General features: G+C 31.5%; 1 protein-coding gene across 49 annotated transcripts in view; it reads left to right on the forward strand.

Annotated features, from left to right (window-relative positions):
* RIMS2 (regulating synaptic membrane exocytosis 2) overlaps positions 1-23,885 on the forward strand; it is a 573,066-nt gene that overhangs the window by 306,158 nt on the left and 243,023 nt on the right. For 30 of the 49 annotated variants that reach the window (XM_070630750.1, XM_070630764.1, XM_070630777.1 and 27 more), the window contains 3 exons: positions 7,218-7,348; positions 11,327-11,498; positions 14,314-14,467. In XM_070630750.1, the coding sequence (XP_070486851.1) occupies positions 7,218-7,348; positions 11,327-11,498; positions 14,314-14,467 (457 nt within the window). Of the gene's footprint in view, positions 1-3,493; positions 3,542-7,217; positions 7,349-11,326; positions 11,499-14,313; positions 14,468-23,885 lie in introns of all 49 variants that reach the window. The other 19 variants (XM_070630747.1, XM_070630761.1, XM_070630775.1 and 16 more) reach the window with 1 other exon arrangement.

Consider the following 23,885-nt stretch of genomic DNA (forward strand, 5'->3'; position numbering starts at 1 on the left):
ACAACAGTGAATAAGATAGACATAGATTTTACTCTCATGAAACTTAATTTTATATTCATTCTTTGCATGCAGGAAAACATAAGCAAGATACCCTTATGGATATGGTATTTCCTCTTATATTTAACCCTATTTCTTCCAACTGGAGACAATTTTGGTTTGCTCTAATGATATAGAGGTTGAGAAAGTATGTGTCCACATATATGACCCTTCAGGAAAACCCCTTGGAAGTCGCAAGGCAACATTACAATTCCTATATCCTTCTACTTTATCTTTGGGCAGTTTTGCTTTTGGTGAAATTTTACTTGGGCTCACAACTCGCTTGCAAAATCATGACATTTCTAATGCCTGAGAACAAAGATAATTTGTATAGTGTGTGAGCTGACCTTTGTTAATATATTTATGTCAGTTCATGGACTGATATTTTCTCAAATAGAAAATACGCATATAATGCAAATTGTTGTTTAAACTTTCATGCTCAAGGCTCTTAATGATTTTTAAAAGTTTATCCAGTGTGTTTCCTCTCCATGCTTGAATTGTGCTGCTGCTTGTTATTATTGTAGGGCATAATTATGAAAGCTCCATTAATGTATTTGGTGAGAAAATCTGTGTGAGCTCAGGTTTATGACATCTGAACTATATGTTAGCCTTTTCAGTGTCACCACTCCCGCATTTTAATTCTTTTTAAAATTTGTGATTTCTGTAATTTAGCAGTTTCCTTCTTCAGAGGATCACTTTTGTAATCTTCTCAATATTTAAAATTATTTTGCAGTTTTTGGCTAGTTTTTTGATAGAATGTTAAGATAAAATATAGCCTTCAACTCTTCTAAAAGTGAGAAATGGCTCAGAATTCTTTTTATAGGAACACACTGATTCTTATTGACATTTATAGTTTATTTTACTTCAGAGTCTGTGGTTGATTTATGGTTGCAATGTTTCCCTAAGTTATTTTGTTTTAATATTTTTCTGACTCCATTTTTAGTGATGAGCTTGTAAATATTGTACATATCACTTTTATATGCCCATTTAAAGGGAATGAGTAACAGAAGAATAGGTATGTATCCTTTATATCTCCTTAGAAACTCTATAGCCTTCTTAAAACTTTCGTAAATGAAAGTTTTTTCTTTGAGCTTTTTTCTTTTATATGTCATTGTCACGACCTTTTTATTCCAGAAGTATTGCATAAAAGGAATGTCCTAAAGAGATTAGTGCAGTATATAGTGTGAAGTGACATTAAAAACGCAAAATAAATTGTGATATACAAATTCAAATTCTTCATTTGTATGAGGCTGGGTTGTTACAGATATTTATCAGATATTTGATTCTTAAAGTAAATGAATTAATATTAATTACAAATTGTAGTGAGATACTCAATACTTTACCATTCCTATATGAAATATCCAAAATCCATAGAGACAGAAAGCAGCTTAGTAGTTGCCAGGAGTTGGAGCAATGGGGGAATGCAGAGTGATTACTTAATAGATACAGGGTGTTCTTCTGGGGTGATGAAAAAGTTTTGAAACTAGAAGGAGGTGCTGGTCGCACAGCTTTGTGAATGCACTGAATGCCACTGAAGTGTGCACTTTAAAATGGTTAATCGTACATTATTTAAATTTAACCTCAATTAGAAAAAAACTAATAAAAATATGTTTTTATAGCCGAGTTTAATGTATAAACTTATGGGTGAAGATTAGGTTTAAATTGCCATAGATTTGAGACAATTGATTTCAGAAATCTGTGTGTTGCTCATTTGAAATCATTTTAGAAAATGGAAAAATGTTTGCCTTAAAGGATTAGTTTATTTCAAAGTACTATTCCTTTTAAAGTAAATCTTTTAGTTTATAAAGTCATATTTACTTGCAAAAACCTTCCATTACCTTGATATTTTTGGTCTAAAACTGTAGAACAGGTGAGAGGACAAGGAAAATAAAATCTATTTCTAAGTAGAGTCCCTTCCTTCACCATGCTTAATCTCTATGAATTTCATACATCCCTTCCCCATTTGCCAGAGAATTATCCGCCTAGGGTTATGCAGACAGAAATCAGTAACACACTCCATATCTAAACATTCCTTTTTTCCTTTGGGAATGTCTCGACATAAAAAGGAAGACAGCTGAGATTTAAGACTGCCTTGGTTGTTGGAGAGAGAGAAGGTGACTCATATAATTGAATGATAATCTGCTTTTAGGATCTGCTTTCCTTTGGGTTTTAGATTTATGTCTTAGTGGCCGTCTGATGATGGTTGAATTAGACAACGGTCCGCCTAGTACCTATTATCCATGTAGCAGTGGAAAAGTCTGAATCCTTTAACCATATACAAGTGTTTGAATTAGACAAGAGAGACATCCGTGAGAAATGTGAGGACTGGAATGGATGGAATCTTGGGGAAGGAAGCAAGGTTAAATGCCTTGAAATCCATTTCCAAACCCAGAGATATGCATCTGGTTTTGTCCCTGATTTAACTGTTGGCAGGCCTTAACAAAGGCACAAAATTCTGATTCTTGTGGTATCTTTTGGAAACTGTTTCAAAATGAAAACAAAATAAGTGAGAAGAGAAAGGAAATTTGATTTTACTCTAAGAATTTGAAATTTAATTTGATTTGATTTGATTTAATCAGAACTGAGTTCTATTTTCTACCTCTACACTATCTTACCTTTTGTTTGAGTGTTCACAAGTGTATCTAGTCTTTTTCTGAGTCTCTGTTTCTTCATCTACACATTGGAGATAATAGCAAATACCACCTAGCATTGTTAGAGGTAATAAACTTGCAATAAGCGGTCAGTAAAAACTTGGAAAAATATAAAGAAATGAGATATTATTGTCATTATTAAGTGTGATTAGCAATAAACAGTGTTATCTTAAACGGTACATAATAAATGTCTGAAAATAGTGTTTAAATACCAGAACCTGATACAGATTCTTAAAGTATGAATCAGCTAATTAATCCAGTGCATCCCAGCACACTTTTATCTTACTGTGTTTATTCTTTTAAGAAATGCTAAAGCTGACTTGACTAATGTTTTTTAGACTTTTGTTAGACATCATTTTGGATAAGTCACAATTCTACAGATGACTTTCCACTAATAATTCCGTACTGCATTTTCATCTAACTTCTTGGACTATCATTTTTTTCTTTGTAGAGTGTTTAAGGGTGAAACTTGAAATTTCTTGACTCGAGTTATATTCACACGCGTTCTTTCAGAATATATGAGCCCAAATATGTTATTTTACATTCAGTCTTAATTCCTGTTATATTGACTACATTAAAAGATCTTGTTTAAAATTTCTAAGATTTTATACGGTTTTTATATAGTTTAGCATTTTGGCAAAATTAATTTATCCATTACATTGAAGTACTTAATTTAGGTATATATGGTCATGGAAAATTATGTTTAAGGGATAGTTGTGTTTGTTTTTACTTTTGGTCTTTTAGTTCCAGCGTGTTGTCCTTTTTGGTTTTGTTTTATTGCTTTTTTCTTTAATTTTGCTTACCAGAGCCAAAGCCTTAGTAGAAGAACAACGCCTTTTGTTCCTAGGGTTCAGGTAAAGGCCTTGTCTGCCTGATAGAAACTAAAGTTGTGTTTTAACCCTGATTTGTATGTTTTTGGAAAATGCGTAGTAGGAAAACTTTTTTTGGTATGTTGCTCCAAACCATATTATTGAATTTCAAATCATTTTATGAGCCACCTTGTAAAATTATGCATGAGGATTAAAGTACAATAAAAATTTAAAGAGACAATCTTTGTTAGTGATTTTATATGATGAACTGGATACTAAAACTCATAGGTTTCAGAGTGGCATTTAATGTAGATTCCACTTATATACGTACATTGATAGAAATAGCTAATTTTATTCTGTTGATATCTTCCTTTATTATGCTAAGGTTGCTGTCTCTTTAAATCATTCATTATATCACTTAACATCATTCTCTTGCATTTTCCAAGCAATAACTCCTTGAGGAGATTGGCAAATAAATTTGTACCTTATCTAAAATATGAATTTTATGCATATTATGTATACTTTTGGAAAGTATATTACTCTGAAAAAACTAAATCACAATCAAATAAAATGTACTGGGTTTATTTTGTTTACATTTTGTAATTGTAATTCCATTTGACTTTACTGTACTACTTGGGTACAAGTTGTTTGCCTCTTTTCATTAGGAAACCCTTCTATGGTAAAGTAACGTCAATATAGTTTTTATTTTTAAAAGTAGTATTATGCTTTCCTTGCTTTGCTGCATGGTTTCTTTTGTTGTTGGTTTTGGATAATACTAATTTAGTTTAAATTTTAAAAACTTAAGTTGGAATTGGTCTAATTAATATATGGTATAAAATATTTACTCGTGCTGCTCAGGTTCTGCTTAGGAAATTTACAAATGTTATATCATAAAGCTGGAATGATAATTATAGTTAAATGATACCAAAGTTTTTATTAATGAAATTGAAATAAATTAAGAAGTATGTCATAGCTAGAATTGTGGAACTACATTTCTTGTATTTTGGAGAACAGATATTTAACCATTCGTTTAAAAAGCACAGATAAGAAATTTAAGAATGTGGTAAAATAATCTAGCTAATAAAATAATACCATTTTGATAATGTGAACTGGATAGCTATTAAAAACTTCAATGTAAATCCTGTAATATAAAATGAAAATTAGAGCTATTGATCAAATGCCCAGCTTAAGACAGTTTATTAAAAAGTGTAATTTTGATCATGAAGTCAGTAAAATTAAGATGTACCTGTTTCATATTTATATTATTTTAACTTTTATATTTTTGTAAATTATAATTTAACAAACTGTAAAGTATTATTGTGAAAATATAAAGCCATATGCCTAATATGTTTGTATGAGAAATGAATATTATTAATAAGTGATACTTTTGATTTTCCATGGCATAAGAAAATCGAAAAAGAATACTCCTTATCAAGCATTTGAAGTATATATCTCAGATGTTTAGCTGTAATGATTTTTATTAAGGGAGCAAAATATTGCCTTTGGAGATGGCAACAAGTGCTTAGTCTCAATCCTTCCAAAAAAAACCTCACAGAAATCAATAATTTGCTCCCTAACTTATGAGCTTAGTCTAATAATAATTATTGTTTCTTTGTTTCTCAAGTGTAAAGTTTATTGGAAAAAAATTGCTTTAGCCTTTTGGAATCCTTTTCTGTTTGAAGTGCCTAATATTCATGTCATGATTCTCAGAGAAGGATTTTTAATATCATGGAAAAATAAAACGATAAGCTTTTTTATTGCTATAGAAAATAGAGAATATCAGAAATTAATCTGGTTTTAGTCACACATTTTAGATGAACCATGTTGCTATCTGACAACATTTGTTTCATATTTTATATGAGACATTCTTGTATTTCTTACTTTTTTTTCCCCCTCATATCTTTTGTCAGAAGAATAGTTTAGTCTCTTTTTCCACCTATCCTCATCGGTATCTGTGTGCTAACATTGCTAGGCAAGCAAATATCTGAACTTTTTTCCCATGCAAATGTTAGAGGCTTTTTTTTCAGGTTGTTGATCTCCTAGACTAAGACAAGTGGTTCTCAAACTTTAATGCCCATGAGAATCACCTGAAAACTTGTTCAAATGCAAATTCCTGGGCCCCATTCTGATTAGTAGGTGAGAGGTGGGCCACAGGAATTTGGAACTTTGTGAGAAACAAGCCAGTTAATACTGATGCAGGAGGTTTGTTAACCACAGTTCAAGAAACACCTGTTTAGAGTCTGTTTCTACTTAGCAACTTCACTAGGAAAACTTTGTTACACAACAGCAAGATAATACCAGCATTAAACATAAAGACTTAACATAAAGAATAGTAATAATGATTTTTAAAATTTAAATATTTCTTACTATTATTCTTATAAGATGGCTAATTACATTTGACAGGAAAGAAAAGCATATAAATAATTTTATATACTCTTCTGGCCATTGGTCTTCCTTTTCTGTCTCAAAAGTCTTGCTCAGCCTCTCATTCTCTAAGATATGAAGTGAGGCACTCAACAAAGCCATGTTAGAATTGGAACTGAACTACCAGTATATCATCGATATACATATTTATTTATATGATTTTTATGTATATGATATATATTTATTTGTGTATCTTGGAGCCTGACCCAGAACTGACTGTCCGCTTTGGAGAGGAGAGGGAAAGACTGATGTGAGATGTATGTTTAAATTTGTTGAACTGATGCTAAATTTTTTAAATGTACAAATATCATACATCCAAATAACAGGAAAAAATTAAACCATTAAAATATATATAAGCCATAAAACTATCTGTATTATATAAATATAATTTTATTTCCAAATTCCAAATTTCTGATTCAATTTTGGTTTTGAGGTAGTGATCAGAGATGTGCTGAGTTCTGAACCAAAATGTTAGTCAGAGCCCTAGTTCCAGATCCTGACACGGTAGAATCAGCTAGTCAGGTGTGGGAGTGTGAGATGTGTGTGTGGGAGGTGACACTTGTTAAATCAAATGAATTCAGCAGCTGGATGTGAAGTTCCAATCCTTAATTATGGCATAGAGAAATTATTCACATTTTCTCATCTTGAATTATAAAATAGACCCTTATTATTTTAATGATGTGATACATTTGCTTTCACAAATGAAAAAGAGACTTTATATCTGTTTAAGAAAAATTTTAAAAGATGAACTTGTTATAGTTTTAAAAACAAACTTAAGGAGTCTATTGACTAAAGCTATTAATAATTCCCCCTTGCTTATAATCTTTGAAATGTGTTCTGCTGTGGAATAACATAAAGCATTTGCTTAAAAATTCCCTATGAAAGCCATATAAACAAGTTATCTATTCAATTCACTTTAAGCACTTATTCTCAACTCAGCATTGTTGGGGAACCAAAATGAATTTCAGTGATTCTTGCATAAAGATAGACATACAGCAATCATTGTATATAAAGTCTTTAATAATGGTAGTGTAAATTATTATGTGCCTGTTGATAAGCAAATTAAGAAAACAAAAAGTCCAAGTGATTTATCAATTGAACCAAAATATCTGAATTAATTCCTCTATTCATTGAAGTTATTATAGCATATCCTTTTATTTTAACTGACCACAATTTACTAAGTGAAATTTATATTCTGTGCTAATATTAGGGTAAGAGAATGGGGTCAAGATTGGGAATGTAAACATGTTGTGGTAGTAAATGTTTAAGCTGATAAATCAATATTTTTGCTTTTCAGATAAAACTATGGTTTGACAAGGTTGGTCACCAATTAATAGTTACAATTTTGGGAGCAAAGGATCTCCCTTCCAGGGAAGATGGGAGGCCAAGGAACCCTTATGTTAAAATTTACTTTCTTCCAGACAGAAGGTAGGGATATAAAAACAAAAATAAATGTTACTGAAAATAAAAGAGAAATGTTAATAGCAGTTCATGTTTCAATTTTGTATCATTTATTTTTATTGTACCAGTCATATACTTATGAAGTTTAACATAAGCATAATGACTTTTAGGAATCAAAATAGTGACAGTAAATACTTTGAGATTGTTTTAAAACTTATATCAAATGTTTATAACATAAATTACTTTATTGAATATTTATTTTAAGTTATGTGGATTATTTCTTAAATAATGTATATTTTCATTTATCAAAATCATTAAAAATTATCCTCTTTTAAATCAAATGCATTTTCAACACAAACTGCAGAGGCAAAAAGCTGAAAATGTTACTGAAAGGTACTCATCATATTCCTCTACAATTTCTATCTTCTCTTATTAAGGTATTATTTCTCTGTATTCTGTAAAATTAGTGAGTATGCTTTATATTTCATCACCCCTTATCATCAAAGACACCTCACCACAGGGCCCAGAATCAGCTTCTTCAAGCATCATTTGCTTTGTGCTGTCTTCCGGAGAGGAATACATTTCGGACTGCAAGGGAGGAGGAGGATATCCATAACTAGAGGGTTACATCTAGCTTAAACTTCAGTTGGATGACAGATGTCACAGCCATATTACCCTACCATCCTGGAGGCCAAGTCACTTGGCTTCTTAGAGCACACATAGGTTGCTTAGTCTAAGCATCCTTAGAGTGCCATCATAAAAACCTGCAGGAAATGCTGCATTCCCATCTCTACTTTTTTTCTTTTTGAGGAAGATTAGCCCTGAGCTAACTGCTGCCAATCCTCCTCTTTTTGTTGAGGAAGACTGGCCCTGAGCTAACATCCGTGCCCATCTTCCTCTACTTTATATGTGGGATGCCTACCACAGCATGGCTTGCCAAGTGGTGCCATGTCCATACCGGCAAACCCCAGGCCACTGAAGCAGAACGTGTGAACTTAACCATTGCGCCACCGGGCCAGCCCCCCATCTCTATTTTTATGCACACACATAACTTTGGTTTCTACTCACTCAAACCTTTGAAGAAAAATACTTACTTTTTAAGATGATAAAAGTCTCTCAAATTAGTGAATTTATTTCCTGATTGACTGTTTTTGTTTAGTTTTATTTTATTTTACATCCCTCCACGAACTTTCTGAGCAGATAGAGCTAAAATGTGAGGGAAGTTCCTTTTAACCACTCCTTTATATTCCAAATTTAGTGTTTTTATCTTTTCTCAACACCAAAAAATGTGAGAAACATTTGAATATTTTATTCTCCGATTATTTTTTAGCTGAGTTTCTTTGTCAGTTATCAGGAATTTGAAGAATATTTAAGCAAGTTTGTAGCTTACTTTATTGATAGAATTTTGTCAGGGTTTTATCTTTAATAGACAAAAGAATTCTCTGGTTAACTCAGAAACAGCTACGTTATCATCTCAACAACTTTTGTTATTGCTGTTTTTTGCTGTTGACGCAAGTTTTTGCATGAATGAAAAACTATGCTTTTGGATATGAATTATTTCATTTTTCTCGACAACTTCTCTGGGAGAAAAATTATTTGAATAAGTGAACATAGAAAACAATTGATGTCATTTTGTTAATGAGAATTCCTGGAGGGGCAAGTGAGGCTACTTAGAAGAGATTTAGTCTAAAGGTCAGTATAGCAGCCAAGCCATTCAAAACACTGTTTTCTCAAAAATGTACTCTGTACTCTAAGAAATAGCTGGATGTGCTTTACATTTTTTTATATCTTGAAGTAAAGTTGGTTACCAGTCAAAATATATTTCTTTCTTTCATTTTGAGGAAAAATATCAAGTCTTTGCATGCTATTACTAAGTTAAATTAAATGGAAACCAAAAGTACTGGTAACATGAAAATAATAGAAAAAGCTTTAGATTAAATTTTATTTTTAAAAGAAGTAATTACAATCTCAACAATTTAATGATGCTGCTAGTGATCACTTATTTATTTTATTATCGTTAGGCTGCTATTTACAAAATATCTCTATAGCATGCTTATTGATCGTAGGTTTTAAATACTTTTAGCAGCTTTTCAGTGTTTGACTTATACAGCATGATCTTATTGTGATAACTTTAGTTATACTTCTAGAAAAAAATAAAACATTTTCTTTTTTTTAACTTGCTGAAGATATGATAATTTTTGTGGTTCTTTTTATTTATTAGTGCTTTATACACACTAATCTGCCTTATTAAATTTGTAATCATGTACGGTGGGTTTATGAGGAACCTCAGAGATTATCTAGTCTCTCTCCTACACAGTATGGAAAACCTTTCTAATATAGTCATTCTTTGAGAACTTTTTTCACTCCTTAAGAGCAAGTCTAGGCTTATTCTTCTATTCCCTTTCCGATTGCAGTATAAAGCATTCTTGAATTAGACAGCAATGCTCCTGCTAAATGCTTTCTTCCTGTCCTTCATGGAAGGAATGTTATCTCTTGACAGGGTCTCATATTTCATTCTCTAATGGATGGAATATAATTACTAGAAGCTTTGTAAATATTCATTAAAATTTTAGATGAAGGGAGGCAGTGACAGAACGAGTCATAAATCATAGTGTTTGTTACTATTTCTATTATTTATTTAGTTTTATTTACAGTACCACTCTTCCATAAATTTGAATAGAGATAAAATCTCCTACATGGGCTTTCAAAATTATTTTCCTACCAAGACCTCAGAGATTAATAAATATACATTGCTTTAAGGTGGCTTTGTGCCACTTAAATGTATGTGCTCTAGAAACATATGTGCTCTGGATTACTTAAGGCAAACCTATATTAAACATTAAGCCCTATATTCAACTAAGAGAAGAAGTTGCATAGCCTCCCCAATTCAGAGACACTTTATCCCTTCTTACGTCTCCCTGTTTCCTATTTCCCAACACGCTTAGAACTGTACTGTGCTGAGAGAATTTGTAGCAGTTACTATGGTTCCACTTGAAGTTCATTGTCCACTTCTCACTTCAAATAGGCTTTCTAGATAGCTTAACGGTTCCTTCCTAGAAGATTTTCTTTCTTCCTCTTCAGCCATTGATCCTCTCTAATAAGCTAGAATAATGATCTCCAAAAAGAATGGATGTACTGAGGGGATATGTAAGACAATCCATTGGAGTTAGGATAAAATATTTATATTTTTATTTGTATCTAATTTTTAATTCCCATTTTTTAATATTTACCAATAGACACAATATATTAGTACGTCAGTATAGTAATACATGTATATAATTCATAAATATATGTGCATATAATGGGATACATAGTCAAAAACATTCCTTTGATAGAGATACATAGTCCAAAAAAGTGTGGAAGACTCTGAGTTGGAAGTCTCATCTGTCAGGATTGCCAGCTTGCATTTCTATCCCACATTATAGTGGCTACCTCAGATACAGATAATTTTACAATGTTTTTAAAGACCCGAAACTGTCAAATGGGCAAGTATGTAGTTCTTGTATGTAAGAAAGTAACTTGATAAAATGTAATTACAGTTGCTCGTTAGCTAAACTATATGGATGTGAAGTTGTGAAGGTCACAATTTGCTAGACTTTTTGTACAATAAGACTTCTGTAGTTTAAGTGAATCGTATATGTAATGTTGTTGGTTAATTGCCAGTTTGAAGGTTTCCAGTAGGACAATATGTTAGAAAATTTTAACAGTTAGGATTCTTCAGTCTGGTTTTATTTAGATTTTGAGAAAGATTTAAGTTTTTGATTATCTGTCATGGAAAAATTTCAGATTTGTTGAAATATTGCTATTATTGTCATACTTATAAAGTGATATAATTATATACCTTATAAATTTTAGTAATAATTTTAAAGATTATAATATTTGTATTATATAATACATTTATGGTAAAACTTCACTTGGCTTATTTCTTGAGAAATTTTAAGTTAATTTTTAGGGCAATACTTAGAAAAAGGTTTATAGAAGTTCATATATTCTTATTTTTTTCAGTGATAAAAACAAGAGAAGAACTAAAACAGTAAAGAAAACGTTGGAGCCCAAATGGAACCAAACATTCATTTATTCTCCAGTCCACCGGAGAGAATTTCGGGAACGAATGCTGGAGATTACCCTTTGGGATCAAGCTCGAGTTCGAGAGGAAGAAAGTGAATTCTTAGGAGAGGTATCTGGAATTGTTTTAAAGCTTGGACTATTCATGTCACCCTGAATACTTTGGTTTATGTGTCTATCAGTAAAATTTTATAGTTTGAATATCTGAAAAAGTAAACATAATTTCTTTAACAGAATGAATTTAGCCACTGCTTTAAGACAAAATTTTGATGCCATAAAAAACAATGGTTCTAAATACTCTGTGACAATTTTCACATTTATTCCTATAGATATCTCAGCATTGAATGATAAAAGGTTGGTTTGTATTTCACAAATATATTGTTGGGTTTATAGTGTATATATCATTTTACTTTACTGAACCAACTGTACCACTAGTAGTTCAATCCTTTATTCATGGATTTTTAAAAAAAAATTTTATTGAGTTAATGATAGGTTACAATCTTGTGAAATTTCAGTTGTACATTATTGTTTGTCAGTCGTGTTGTAGGTGCACCACTTCACCCTTTGTGCCCACCTCCCACCCTGTCTTTCCCCCGGTAGCCACTAATCTGTTCCCTCTGTCTATATTTTTAAATTCCTCATATGAGTGGAGTCATACAGAGATTGTCCTTCTCTATCTGGTTTATTTCACTTAGCATAATTCCCTCAAGGTCCATCCGTGTTGTTGCAAATGGGACGATTTTGTTCTTTTTTACAGCTGAGTAGTATTCCATTGTATATATATACCACATCTTCTTTATCCAATCATCTGTTGATGGGCACTTAGGTTGCTTCCATGTCTTGGCTATTGTACCTAATGCTGCAATAAACATTGGGGTGCATAGGACTTTTGGAATTGCTGACTTCAAGCTCTCTGGATAGATACCCAGTAGTGGGATAGCTGGGTCATATGGTAGTTCTATTTTTAATTTTTTGAGAAATCACCATACTGTTTTCCGTAGTGGCTGCACCAGTTTGAATTCCCACCAGCAGTGTATGAGGGTTCCTTTTTCTTCACAACCTCTCCAACATTTGTTACTATTAGTTTTAGATATTTTTGTCATTCTAATGGGTGTAAGGTGATATCTTAGTGTAGTTTTGATTTGCATTTCCCTATTCATGGATTATTTTTTAAGACCCGTAATGTGCCTGTAATATGCTAGGGACCGAGACCTCAGAGGTGAATAAGGCATATTACTTCTTTCAAGGAATTTATAATCCGCTGGGGATACACACAAGTGAATAAGCAATTATAGAATAGCAGTTGCTGTTGCAGGAAAAATGCAGTAGGAATACACATACTTGCCGTGCAGGGGAGGGCAAGTGGTCCAGGGAAGGCGCCATAGAAAAAGGAGAATTTAGCAAAGTCAAGGGGAGTGGATTTCCTGCAGTGGAAATAACATGATAGTAGAGTTGAGGGGGTCTTGGAGTATTAAAATTGGAAAGAAAAGTGATAAGAAATGAGACTTGATGGTTAAACTGACACCAGATCATGTCCCTTAATATACCATATTAAGAAGTTTGGATTTTATCTTGTGGATAATGGGAACAAATGATAGATTTTAGAAAGAGAATGGCTTGATTGCATTTGTACTTGAGAAAAATACTTCTAGCTGTAACGTGAAGAGTCAATTGGAGAGTTTACTGCTTTCAGCTTTTTTGAGTGTGGTTGGTTTTCCTGAGTAAATTAAATGGTAATCTCATGGGAAAAACAACAATCCGTAGAAATATTGACCTTAGTGTTGTTAGATAAAGAGTCAAAGAGTGGTAAACCAGTTGGGAAGAAGGGTAACATAGTTGTTAGGAGCAAAGTCTGGGACCAGCTGCCTGAGTCTGCATTCCCGACACTACCACTTCCTAGCTTTGTGTCTTTGAGCAAGTTATTTAATCTATTTGTGCTTCAGTTTCCTCTTTAAGTGGGAATCATAGTAGTATGTAACTCAGGGCTAATGTGAGGATTAAATACGTGTGTGTGTGTGTGTGTGTGTATGTAAACATTTGGAACAGAGTGTCTGCAATTTTGAGAATGACTAGGGCAAATTTAGGAAGAAAGAAAGAATAACTTAGCTGTTCTGCATCTTTACCTCCTTAGCTAAACAGTGATTTGTCATTATATAACGGTTCTCATATACGTAAGCAAAAACACTGTCATATTTGCACATGACCCTAAAAGAAAATAAAAAGAGTCATTTATTTCTATGGGCTGATTTTCTTTGTAAATTTGTTAAATATTCATCTTATAAAATCCATATTACAATATGGTTCATATTAGAAATCCGTTCTTTTTTTTCTTTCCTGTTTTGAATCCTTAGCAGCAGGATATGTTGAACACAGAGATTTAAGTAAGACAGACTTTGTTTTAGACTTGGTATTCTTATCTGTAAAACATGAATAATAAAGATCAAACTTGTAGGTTTTTTTTCTGAGAATTAAGATAACATTTTACATAGTTCTTAACACGCAGTAGGCACTTCTAATTTGTTTTTCTCTGCCCATTTAAGACTTTTTCTAAAGGTTAAATAATGAATGTAAATAAAAATGCTTTTTTAAATTATAAAATCATATATACATATATTAGTTATTATTACAAATTTTTAGTAAAGTGTTATTTTGATAATGGCAAATTTAACAGCCTCTGGTAGGTGGCTGATCAAGGGTCTACAAAATAAATGTCTTAGATATTTAAAACTATTAAATCAATAAGAAGTTGTAAATATTTATCTTTTATTTAATTATTGTCAAAATATATTGACAGTTTTGCAATATAACCTTGCTTTTGACCTAACAGCATTACTATTACAATTATCATTATTATAAAAGTTATGAGACCATTAAACAGAATTCTATTTTATTGGTATGTAACAGTCCTTTGTCTCTTGGCTTTGTAGATTTTAATTGAATTAGAAACAGCATTATTAGATGATGAACCACATTGGTACAAACTTCAGACCCATGATGTCTCTTCATTGCCACTTCCCCACCCTTCTCCATATATGCCTCGACGACAGCTCCATGGAGAGAGCCCAACACGCAGGTTGCAAAGTAAGTTTTCAGTAAAATTTCTCACACCTTTATTGAATTATCTTGACTGATATATATGACATAGAATTTGAAGATACTATTATGGGTATTAACAGGCATCTATTAGTGTTTTCATAGGTATTGAAGCTTTTAAATTGTTTGATATGCTTAAAATGAGGTTATACTAATGGCATTCATTCATCACAGTATGACCCGAAATGATGCGCAGTTATGTTTTAATTTTAGCTCTTAGAATCTTAAATATAGGATGAGATAGCTAATATAGTAGAATTTTGTCATGTAGCTGTAGATATCTGAAATTATGATTTCCACCTTCATTATGCCAAGTACTTTATGAATACGTAGGCTATAGCAAAGTGGTTGAAACCAAGACCATAAACATTGCTCAGACAAACCAGTTTAAATTTTGACTCTCTCGCTTAAGAGCTGTATGACTTTAGGTGGGTCGTTTCTCTATGTTTCACTTTCCCCCTTTAGAAAATGGAAATAATGATGCCTACATTATAGGATGGTTATAAGAGTTAAATAATCTCAGTAATATAAACTGATGTTGTTTTTGTTGTTGTTATTATTATTATTAGTGTTTGCATTTTACTGTGAATTATGCATAGTCCAAACTATAAAATAGAATTCGGGAAGTGAGATTGCTTTTTTAGATGGCAAAATACCTTACGTATTAATATAGTTTTATTTTTGATTCATTGATGAGAAACTTTATTCATTACTTTCCCGAAACATAAAGAGATTGTTTTTGAAAGAGTATTTTGATGTATAAATTTTTATTTTTATATATTCTTTTCCTTTATTCAGTTAAAGTTCCATAGCGTCTTAAGGGAAAAAAATCTTCCTTTTTAAATATGACAGAAGTTATTTTATAATTTGTTTACTACTTGATATCTTATTAACCATTATTATCACAATTTGAACTATAAAAATCCATCAGCGTTTTATTTTTTTGGTCCTTCATTCTTTTTTTGTCTTATATCAAACAGATTCATCTCTTTGACTTCTCAAATGTTAATTCTTTACTTAGTAAAATGTAATATTATCACCCTTTTCACTTTTTAAAATAGAAAACATCATATCTATTATATTTTCATTCATCCTCATGACTAAAATTCTTCAAAGAAAAGTGAATGGAAACAAATCATTGAGACAAAGCTAAAATGATGCTGTTGAGAGGTATAAGATAAAAAAGACATGATTTCATAATTAAAGTTTCTCACGATTTCAGCTTTTTGGAGGGATTTTTTGGTCAATGTTACTTCCAATTCTCTACCCCATTCTCTTACTTCTCCCTCTCTTGGACTGCAGTTACATGTATGAAGACCTCTTGATATTGTTCCATAGCTTTTTGAGTCTCTATTTTTAAATCTTTTTTCTCTTCCTAAGGTTTGAGTATTTTTCTTCAACTGTCTTCAAGTTGACTGATATTTTCTTCTACGATATCCAGTTTTCTGTGAAAACCATACTGTGAATTGTCCTATTAAAGATATTGTTAATTTTAAGATTTACATTTGGTTTTCTTAGTTTTTGTATCCTTCCTGATACCCATTCTTTTATTATGTCTGTGTGTATGTATAAACACATATATGTGTATAAATGTAAATATATTTAAGAATTTACAGAATTATACATACATTACATATGTATATGTATATATATAGAATCCTGTAAATTCTTTAATCTATTTATAGTATTTAATTTAAAGTCTGCTAATTCCAACAACTTGGTCTTCTGTGAGTCTACTTACGTTTGTTTTTTCCTTTGATTATGGAACACATTCTGTGTGTTTTATATATCTACTAATTTTTGTTGTGTACCAGACATGATGTTTAATACGTTTTAGAGACTCTGGATTTGGAAGAATGTTACATTCTATATTAGCAGACAATGAAATTACTGAAGGACCACCTACAACCTATGGAAGATAGAGTAGAGTGTTTCTGTTTTGACTCTTCCATAGTTCTAAGGCATAGTCCTTAGTCTGGTTTCTGATTCTTATTTCTAAGATGTGAACTTTCTAGGCAAAGTCCAAGATGTTGGCCCAAATCCTGTAATATAGTGAGACAAACTCCAAACTCTCTGTCCTGTGCATCAGGAAGTTGCTGAAATCCCCTTGCAGCTCTTTTAGCCTTTTAGCTGTGGCTTTCTGGTGGGTTTCTTCTTGTTTTTCCCTCTGCAGTTTGCAATTCAGGCAAGGATTTGAGGGGCTATTGTGTGTAATTTGGGGTCTCCTCCTTCTCTTGCTCTCTGCTTTCCAGGATTTCCCTTACAATTCTAGCTGCTCTAACAACTCTGAATTCTGATCTCTGGGTCCTCAGCCTTGTAAGACTGAGGCTTTTTGCTTGAGCTGTAACTCTTCTGCAGTGAACCAAATTGAGAAGGCCCTTAGGGGAAAAGCTGTTTAAATATGTGCTTTTCTTATTTCAAGAGTCATCTCACCAATTTCTGCCTGCATTTGTTTGTTCTCTGGTGTCTTTAAACAGTTTTTTTAATTAAAAATATTTTGTCCAGATTTTTAAATTATTACTGGCAGGAGATATAATCTATATTTTGGTATAAGCTACTCTACCATTCTCAGAAGCAGAAGTCTACATTTTTAAGTATACTTTTTACTGACTTATAGCGTTTATACAGAAATGTGTATAAATCATAAATGTACAACCAGGTGAATTTTCACCAAGTAACCACACTATGTAACTAGCACTTGCATCTAGAGATGGAACATCACCAGCCTTCCTCTTACTGTCCTCCACTAATTATTCCCTCTGCCAAGGTGACAACTATGCTGACTTCAAATACCATAGAATAGTTTTATTTTTTAACTTCATATAAATGAAATACACACACATATGAATTTTATAGAAATGAAATTACACAATATATTACTCTTTCACATCTGGCTTTTTTTTCTTACCACTGTGTGTATGAGATTCATCGATATTGCTCCGTATAATTACAGTTTATTTATTTTCATTGCTACATACAATTCCTTTCTATAGATATACAAAAATGTATGCATTCTACAGTTGATTAATTGTTTGCTTTCAGATTTTGGCTCTTCCTAAGAGTGTTGCAATGAACATTCTTATACATGCCTTTTGGAAATCAGATGTGGTCATTTTTACTTTAAATATGCCTAATAGTAGAATAGATAGATAATAGGCTATGCATGTATTCAGTTGCAGTAAATATTGATAAGCAATTTCCAAAACTGAACCAATTTATACTTCCCTACAGCAGTGAATAAAGGTTTTAGTTTCTCTACATCCTAACATAATTTTGGTGTTTTAATGCTTTTTATCCACCTGTCTAGGTGGATGTGCAGTGCTATCTCATTATGGCTTCAATTCGCGTTTGTCTAACAAACTTTTTCATTGCTTAACTGACCATTTATATCTCCTCTTTTATGAAGAGCCTATCAAATTTCTAGCCCATTTTTCTTTTAGAGTCTGTCTTTTTTTGTTGATTTATGAGTAGTTTCTTTTTTTGAATTATAGATTTGAATTCTTTATATGATATGTGAATTGCAAATGTATTCTGCTCTATGGCTTGGTATTTCACTCTTTAATGAGATCTTTTGATCAACAGAAGTTTTTAATATTAACGTATTTTAGTTTTCAATTTTTTCTTTAGGATTAGTGCTTTTTTGGTGTGATCTGTAAAAAAATCTTTGTCTTCTTCAAGGTCATAATGATATGTTCCTATTTTTCTTCTAGAATAGAGCTTTACTCTTTTCATTAAATCTAAAATTCATGTGGAATTGATTTTTGTATTTTGTGCAAGGTGGGGATCAAAATTCATTCTTACCCTGTGGATGTCCGCTTGATCCAGCATATTTATTGTAAAGGCTACATAGCATGTGATTAATTTCTGAACTCTATTCCTTTCAATTAGACAACTTTTCTATTCTTGTGCCAATACCAAAGTGTCTTTGTTACTATAACTGTATAATAAATTGTGATATCTGATAGTGTAATTAACCCAGCTTTGTTCTTCTTCAAGACTGTTGTTTCTATTCTTAACCTATTGCACTTACAAATAAATTGAGTATCAAATGATTATTTTCCACAAATACTCTTCTGGGATTTTGATTCAAATTACATTGATCAGTCTAGGGAGAACTGAAATTTTTCCCTGGAGTGGAGAGAATTCGATATATATTCTATGAATATTCCAAGAATTCCATGAATCTGATATATCTTTAAATAATATTTTAATAGATTTCAAGGTGGAGGTTTCGCATCTTTATTAGATCTATAACTAGGAATTTGGTTTAAATTGATGCTGGTATACTGAAATAAAATTTATTATTTATTATTATTCAATGAATCATAACAACATTTCCATACATTATTTTGAAATTTGATGTACAACATTGTGTCATTTGTGATTAATGACAATTTATCCTCTTTCTTTCAAATTGTTGTACCTTGCTCTTCCTTGTCTTACTTGATGCTTTGGCTAGGTCCAATGATAAAATGCTGAGTGTAAGTAACTTTGTTGAGTAGAAGTTAGCATCCATGTTTTGTTCCCCATTCCTTGAGAAAAGCTTGAAATATTTCCCCACTACCTTTGATATTTGCTCTAAATTTCTGTTTGCTTAGATTCAGGAAGGTATATTTTATTCCTAGTTTGATGAAAGTTTTTAATTATCAGTGGATGTTAAATTTTATCAATTTTTTTCTGTATATATGTATGTAACTGTATGGCATTTCTCTTTTATTCTATTGATGTGGTAAATTGCATTGATTTTCAAATGTTAAAGTGATCTAGTGTTCCTGTAATAAACTCAGCTAGCTCATGATGCGTTATTTCTTCCTCTCTGGATTCAATTTGCTGATATTATGTGTAGAATTTTAGCATCTGTATTCAGGAGAGAGAGAGAAAGATTGTCTTTAATTGGCTTCTGTTATTAATGTTATGTGGCCTTCATAAAAAGTATTAGAAAATGTTCCTTCTTTTATTATTTGATGACTTTTATTTTCCTTCCTGTAATATCTGTCAAGTTTTGATTTTAGTGTTATGCTGCCCTCATAAAATGATTAGAAGTGTACTCTCATTTTATATTGTTTGAAAGAATTTGTATATTATTGGTATCATTTCTTTAAATGTTTAGAAGTATTATCCATTTAAGTCATTGGGGTTGGTAATTTCTGTATGAGATTTAAATTACAATTTCAATTTTTCTACCGTATTTAGAACTATTCTTAATTTTATGTCTGCTTGTGTCAACTTTAAGTTGGAATTTTCTCGGAATTTGAACATTTCTCCTAACTTCTAAAAAATATATTTGCATAAAATTGTTCCTAGTAGCATTTTATTATCTGTTAATGTCTGTTGGATGTGTAGTGACATCCTCTTTTCCTTCATATTGGTAATTTGTTCCTTTTCCTTTTTTTTCTCAGACTTTCTAATGATCTATCAATTTTAAAAGTCTTTTCCAAAAAACACCATTTTTGTTTTGTTTATTTTCTAGGTTGTATGTTTGTTTTTCTTTTCTATTTTTCTTTTTCTTATTTCTCTTTTTTTACTTTAGTTTATTTGTTTCTTCTCATTTCTTCAGAAGGATACTTACATAATTTTTAATGTAATGCTTTCCTTTACCTGTGGATTATTTAGGAGTATTGTGTTAAATTTCCAAACTCTAGGGATTTTCTAGGATTTTTTTTTATATTGACGTCTAGCATTATTCCTCTCTTATAAGAGTGTATACTCTGAATAATTTGGAATCTTTAAAATTAATCATTTGCTTTATGGTGATGCATGTAATCAATTTTGGTAAATGTTCTTGAAAAGAATGTTTATTTTGTCATAGGTTGGTACATGTTCTACGTATGTCAAGTTCAGCAGGTTTATTAATTTTGTGGCTCAGTTTTGTTTTTGCTGATCCTTTGTCTGATTATTCTATCATTTGTTGAGAGAGGTATGTTAAAATCTCCATGTATGATTGTGGACATCATACTTCATGTATTATATATCATATGTATTTTGAAGTTATGTTACAGATCTAGAATTGTTATATTTTTCCTAGTAGACTGATAACTTTATCATTACATAATGTCTCTTTTTATATCCAGGAATGCTTTTTCTTTATACCTACTTTGATGTTACTATTGCTGCTTCAGCTTTTTTTGGTTAATGTTTTTTGTATGGTATATCTCTCCCAATCCTTTTACTTTCTACCTCTCTGTGTCCTTATGTTTAAAGTTTGTCTATTGAAAACAATGTAAAGTTGATCTTCCTAAATCCATTCTGACAATATTTATCTTTTATTAGGATAACTCATACATTTAGATTTAATGTAATTTCTTATTAATTTTGCTTAATATTTTACAGAGTATTATTTATTTTTGATTGGTCTTTTTTTCTTTAGTTTGAAATCCACGTATTTTAATTACATCAACAAATATTTAGTTACCTGCTATGTTTATGGTGCTGATACTGTGATTGAGCCAAAGATACATTATACTTCGGTAACAAGTCAAACTCTTATTTACAAACTTGCATATGAAATACCTTTTCTTCCCCCCAAAATTATATTTAATGTGACTCTTAGTTAGGTACATTTGTTCCCAGTCAAATGTCCTTCTCCTTACCTATTCCCACCTCCCAACAGAGATTCTAGAAAGCCCTAATGATGGACAACATTCAGGAAAGACCCATTAATTTTTAATCCTTATTGAGTTCCACTGACATGTCCCAGTGTGTAGTGGTTACTTGTGTCCAAGTCTATACATAGATGTTTTTTACTAATGCTAGTTGCTCTGCTGCTTAGCATCCATCTTTCTTAGCTGTATCGTGGAACTACTAGCATGGAATCCTAAAATATCACTGGACTCTGGAGAGATCCTACAGCCTGGGTCCTTATTATTCACAAGGCTCTCTAGCCACTGTCTTCTTAGTAATTCTGAGGAATCTTGACTGTTAGCAGTGCTTGCCTCCTCATTCTGCACCCTCTACACTCTTCTCTCTTTCTCTCCTCTATCATAATCTCGTTAATAAGCCGAGAGTGTGGGAAGTAACATGTCTACATCTCACTTTGCTTTTAATCCTAAAATGTAAATCTTCCTAATTCAAAGAAACACAAAAGTCTTGCTACCTCTTTAAAGTGTGGAAGGGAAAAATGTAAGGATAATAAAACACAATTAATATCCCAGTACATGAACATGCCATACTTAATCTTTGACTTTGTATAATTTTTTAAATCATATATAGGAAGGAGAGTTATAAAAATTAAAATTGTAAGCATATGTAGAGTGCTGTAGTAATTTAGAAGTATGAGACAATAGTACAAGCTATGATAAGTGTTTTAGCTAGGCCTGAGAAGAATAAGTAAGATTTCAATAAATGGAGGTAAAAAGGTAAATACTAAGTTTGAGAAGATAAAGACGTAAAATCTGAATAGAATGATGAGATGTTGCAGAAACATTGAGTGCTAGGTTAGGAAATTTATCATTTTAAATAGAGTTTGAGGATTGAAGTCTGAAAGAAATAGCACAATAACATCTTAACATGATTTATTGTCTCTCCTTGACGTGCTGCAGCCTGAAAAAAAAAGGTTTTGAGGGGAGGCGTTTCCCTTCATTATACCCTGTAAACGAATGCATACCTTGCTTATAAATGAAGCCTCATGTATTTTGGAATTGAAGAAGTTAAATGTAGTAAGTGTTATGGAGGGCAGCAAAGTGCAGTGGAAAAATCAGGGGGGAAATGGCTTGCTTTCATTTAGATTACATGTTCTTGTTAGGCCATGACCATAATCGTCTCCAATGGGCAAATGCCACAATATGTAAATTATTCCCCACCTCCCCCCATAAAAATCCCTTTCAGTGATTTTCGACATCACAGTTTGGACCAAAATACGTACATTGTTTTAAAAATATATAAATATATATAATATACACATTACATATTAAATTATTATATATATCTGGGATATATTTTCAATAATTATTAATAAAATCTCTGTAATAATAATTTAAGCTTTAATCAATAGCTTGAAACATTTTGACACCTTTTTTCTCATTTCAAAGCTGTTTTTATAAATTATGAATTTTCAGTAATGAATAGAAATTTTAATTTTAAAAAGACAAAGGAACTATATCCTTGACAGAAAACACCCATATTCACTCTCATCTCACTTTAAAATATTAAGTACTTTACAATATCTGTGGAGAAAAAGTTTGAAAAGTTTGGTGTCTTTTGTTCTATATTGATTATAGTGATGCCATTCTCACAGTTTTAAGAAGTAGTGTACTTCTTTGACTATTAATCTTAAACTCATTAAAATGTCTTATTCTAAATTCTGGCAGTGAAAACCTGCCCTGCTTATTTAAACCTTATACTTCTTGGTGGTAGTACTGATTATTTCACTTTTATGTTCTTTTCCTAAGGGTATATTTACTAGACAAATGAGGTAAAAAGGAAAATCAGAGCCAGCCCTGGTGGCCTAGTGGTTAAGTTCAGCACATTCCACTTTGGTGGCCTGGATTTGGTTCCCAGGTACAGACCTACACCACTCTGTTAGCAGCCATGCTGTGCTGGTGGCACACATACTAAAAAATAGAGGAAGATTGGCAGAGATATTAGCCCAGGGTGAATCTTCCCCAGCAAAAAAATAAAAATAAAAAAGGAACACCACACAGGACTACCCTGACTATAAAATTGATATAATGAGATAAATGACTTTCAGAAAACCATTTGGGGGTCTGCTTAACAACATTGTCTTTACAGAAAATCTTCAAATAATAGTTTTCGAATGGAAATGAATGTAGTAAACTTAGGTTATTTAAACCTGTCGTTAAACTATAATGTTCAGATAATTGTCAATGTAAAAAAAGCATGAAATTATACTTTTATCCTGCTGTACTTAAAAAAGAAAGGCATTGTATGTATTATAATATCAATATGGGGCATATACTCAGTTTTACTGAAGCTGAACCCAAGAATGAAGCTTCATGATTCCAAGATACCGTGAAAGAACATAAAAAGTAGAATGACATAAAGTAGGAAGAACACAACAGAAATATTTCCTTTATTAAATATATATCCATTCTAAATTCTAGAGTTTGGATATGTTATATTAGCACGAATTTGCACATGTGATAAATCGATATCAATATCATCATCCTAAGTGTTTTAATAAAAAGTATTTAACATGATACAAAGATGTCTACAAAGAATTTTAAAACTACTAAAGATGTTAATTGTTTCAGCATGTAAAATACTGTTTCAATATAGATATTTACTTAGATTTACAATTATGTTCACTTAAGGAAATATTTATATAACAATTCATTGATATTACAATTTTAAATTATATACACTATAACAAATCTTTTTTAAAGTAACATGATATTTTTATTAACTGTGTAACACACCTCTATTATACTTTTTCCTACAATTTTTTGCT

This window comes from Equus przewalskii, chromosome 8 (genome assembly GCF_037783145.1).
Source record: "Equus przewalskii isolate Varuska chromosome 8, EquPr2, whole genome shotgun sequence".
NCBI classification, from domain to species: domain Eukaryota; kingdom Metazoa; phylum Chordata; class Mammalia; order Perissodactyla; family Equidae; genus Equus; species Equus przewalskii.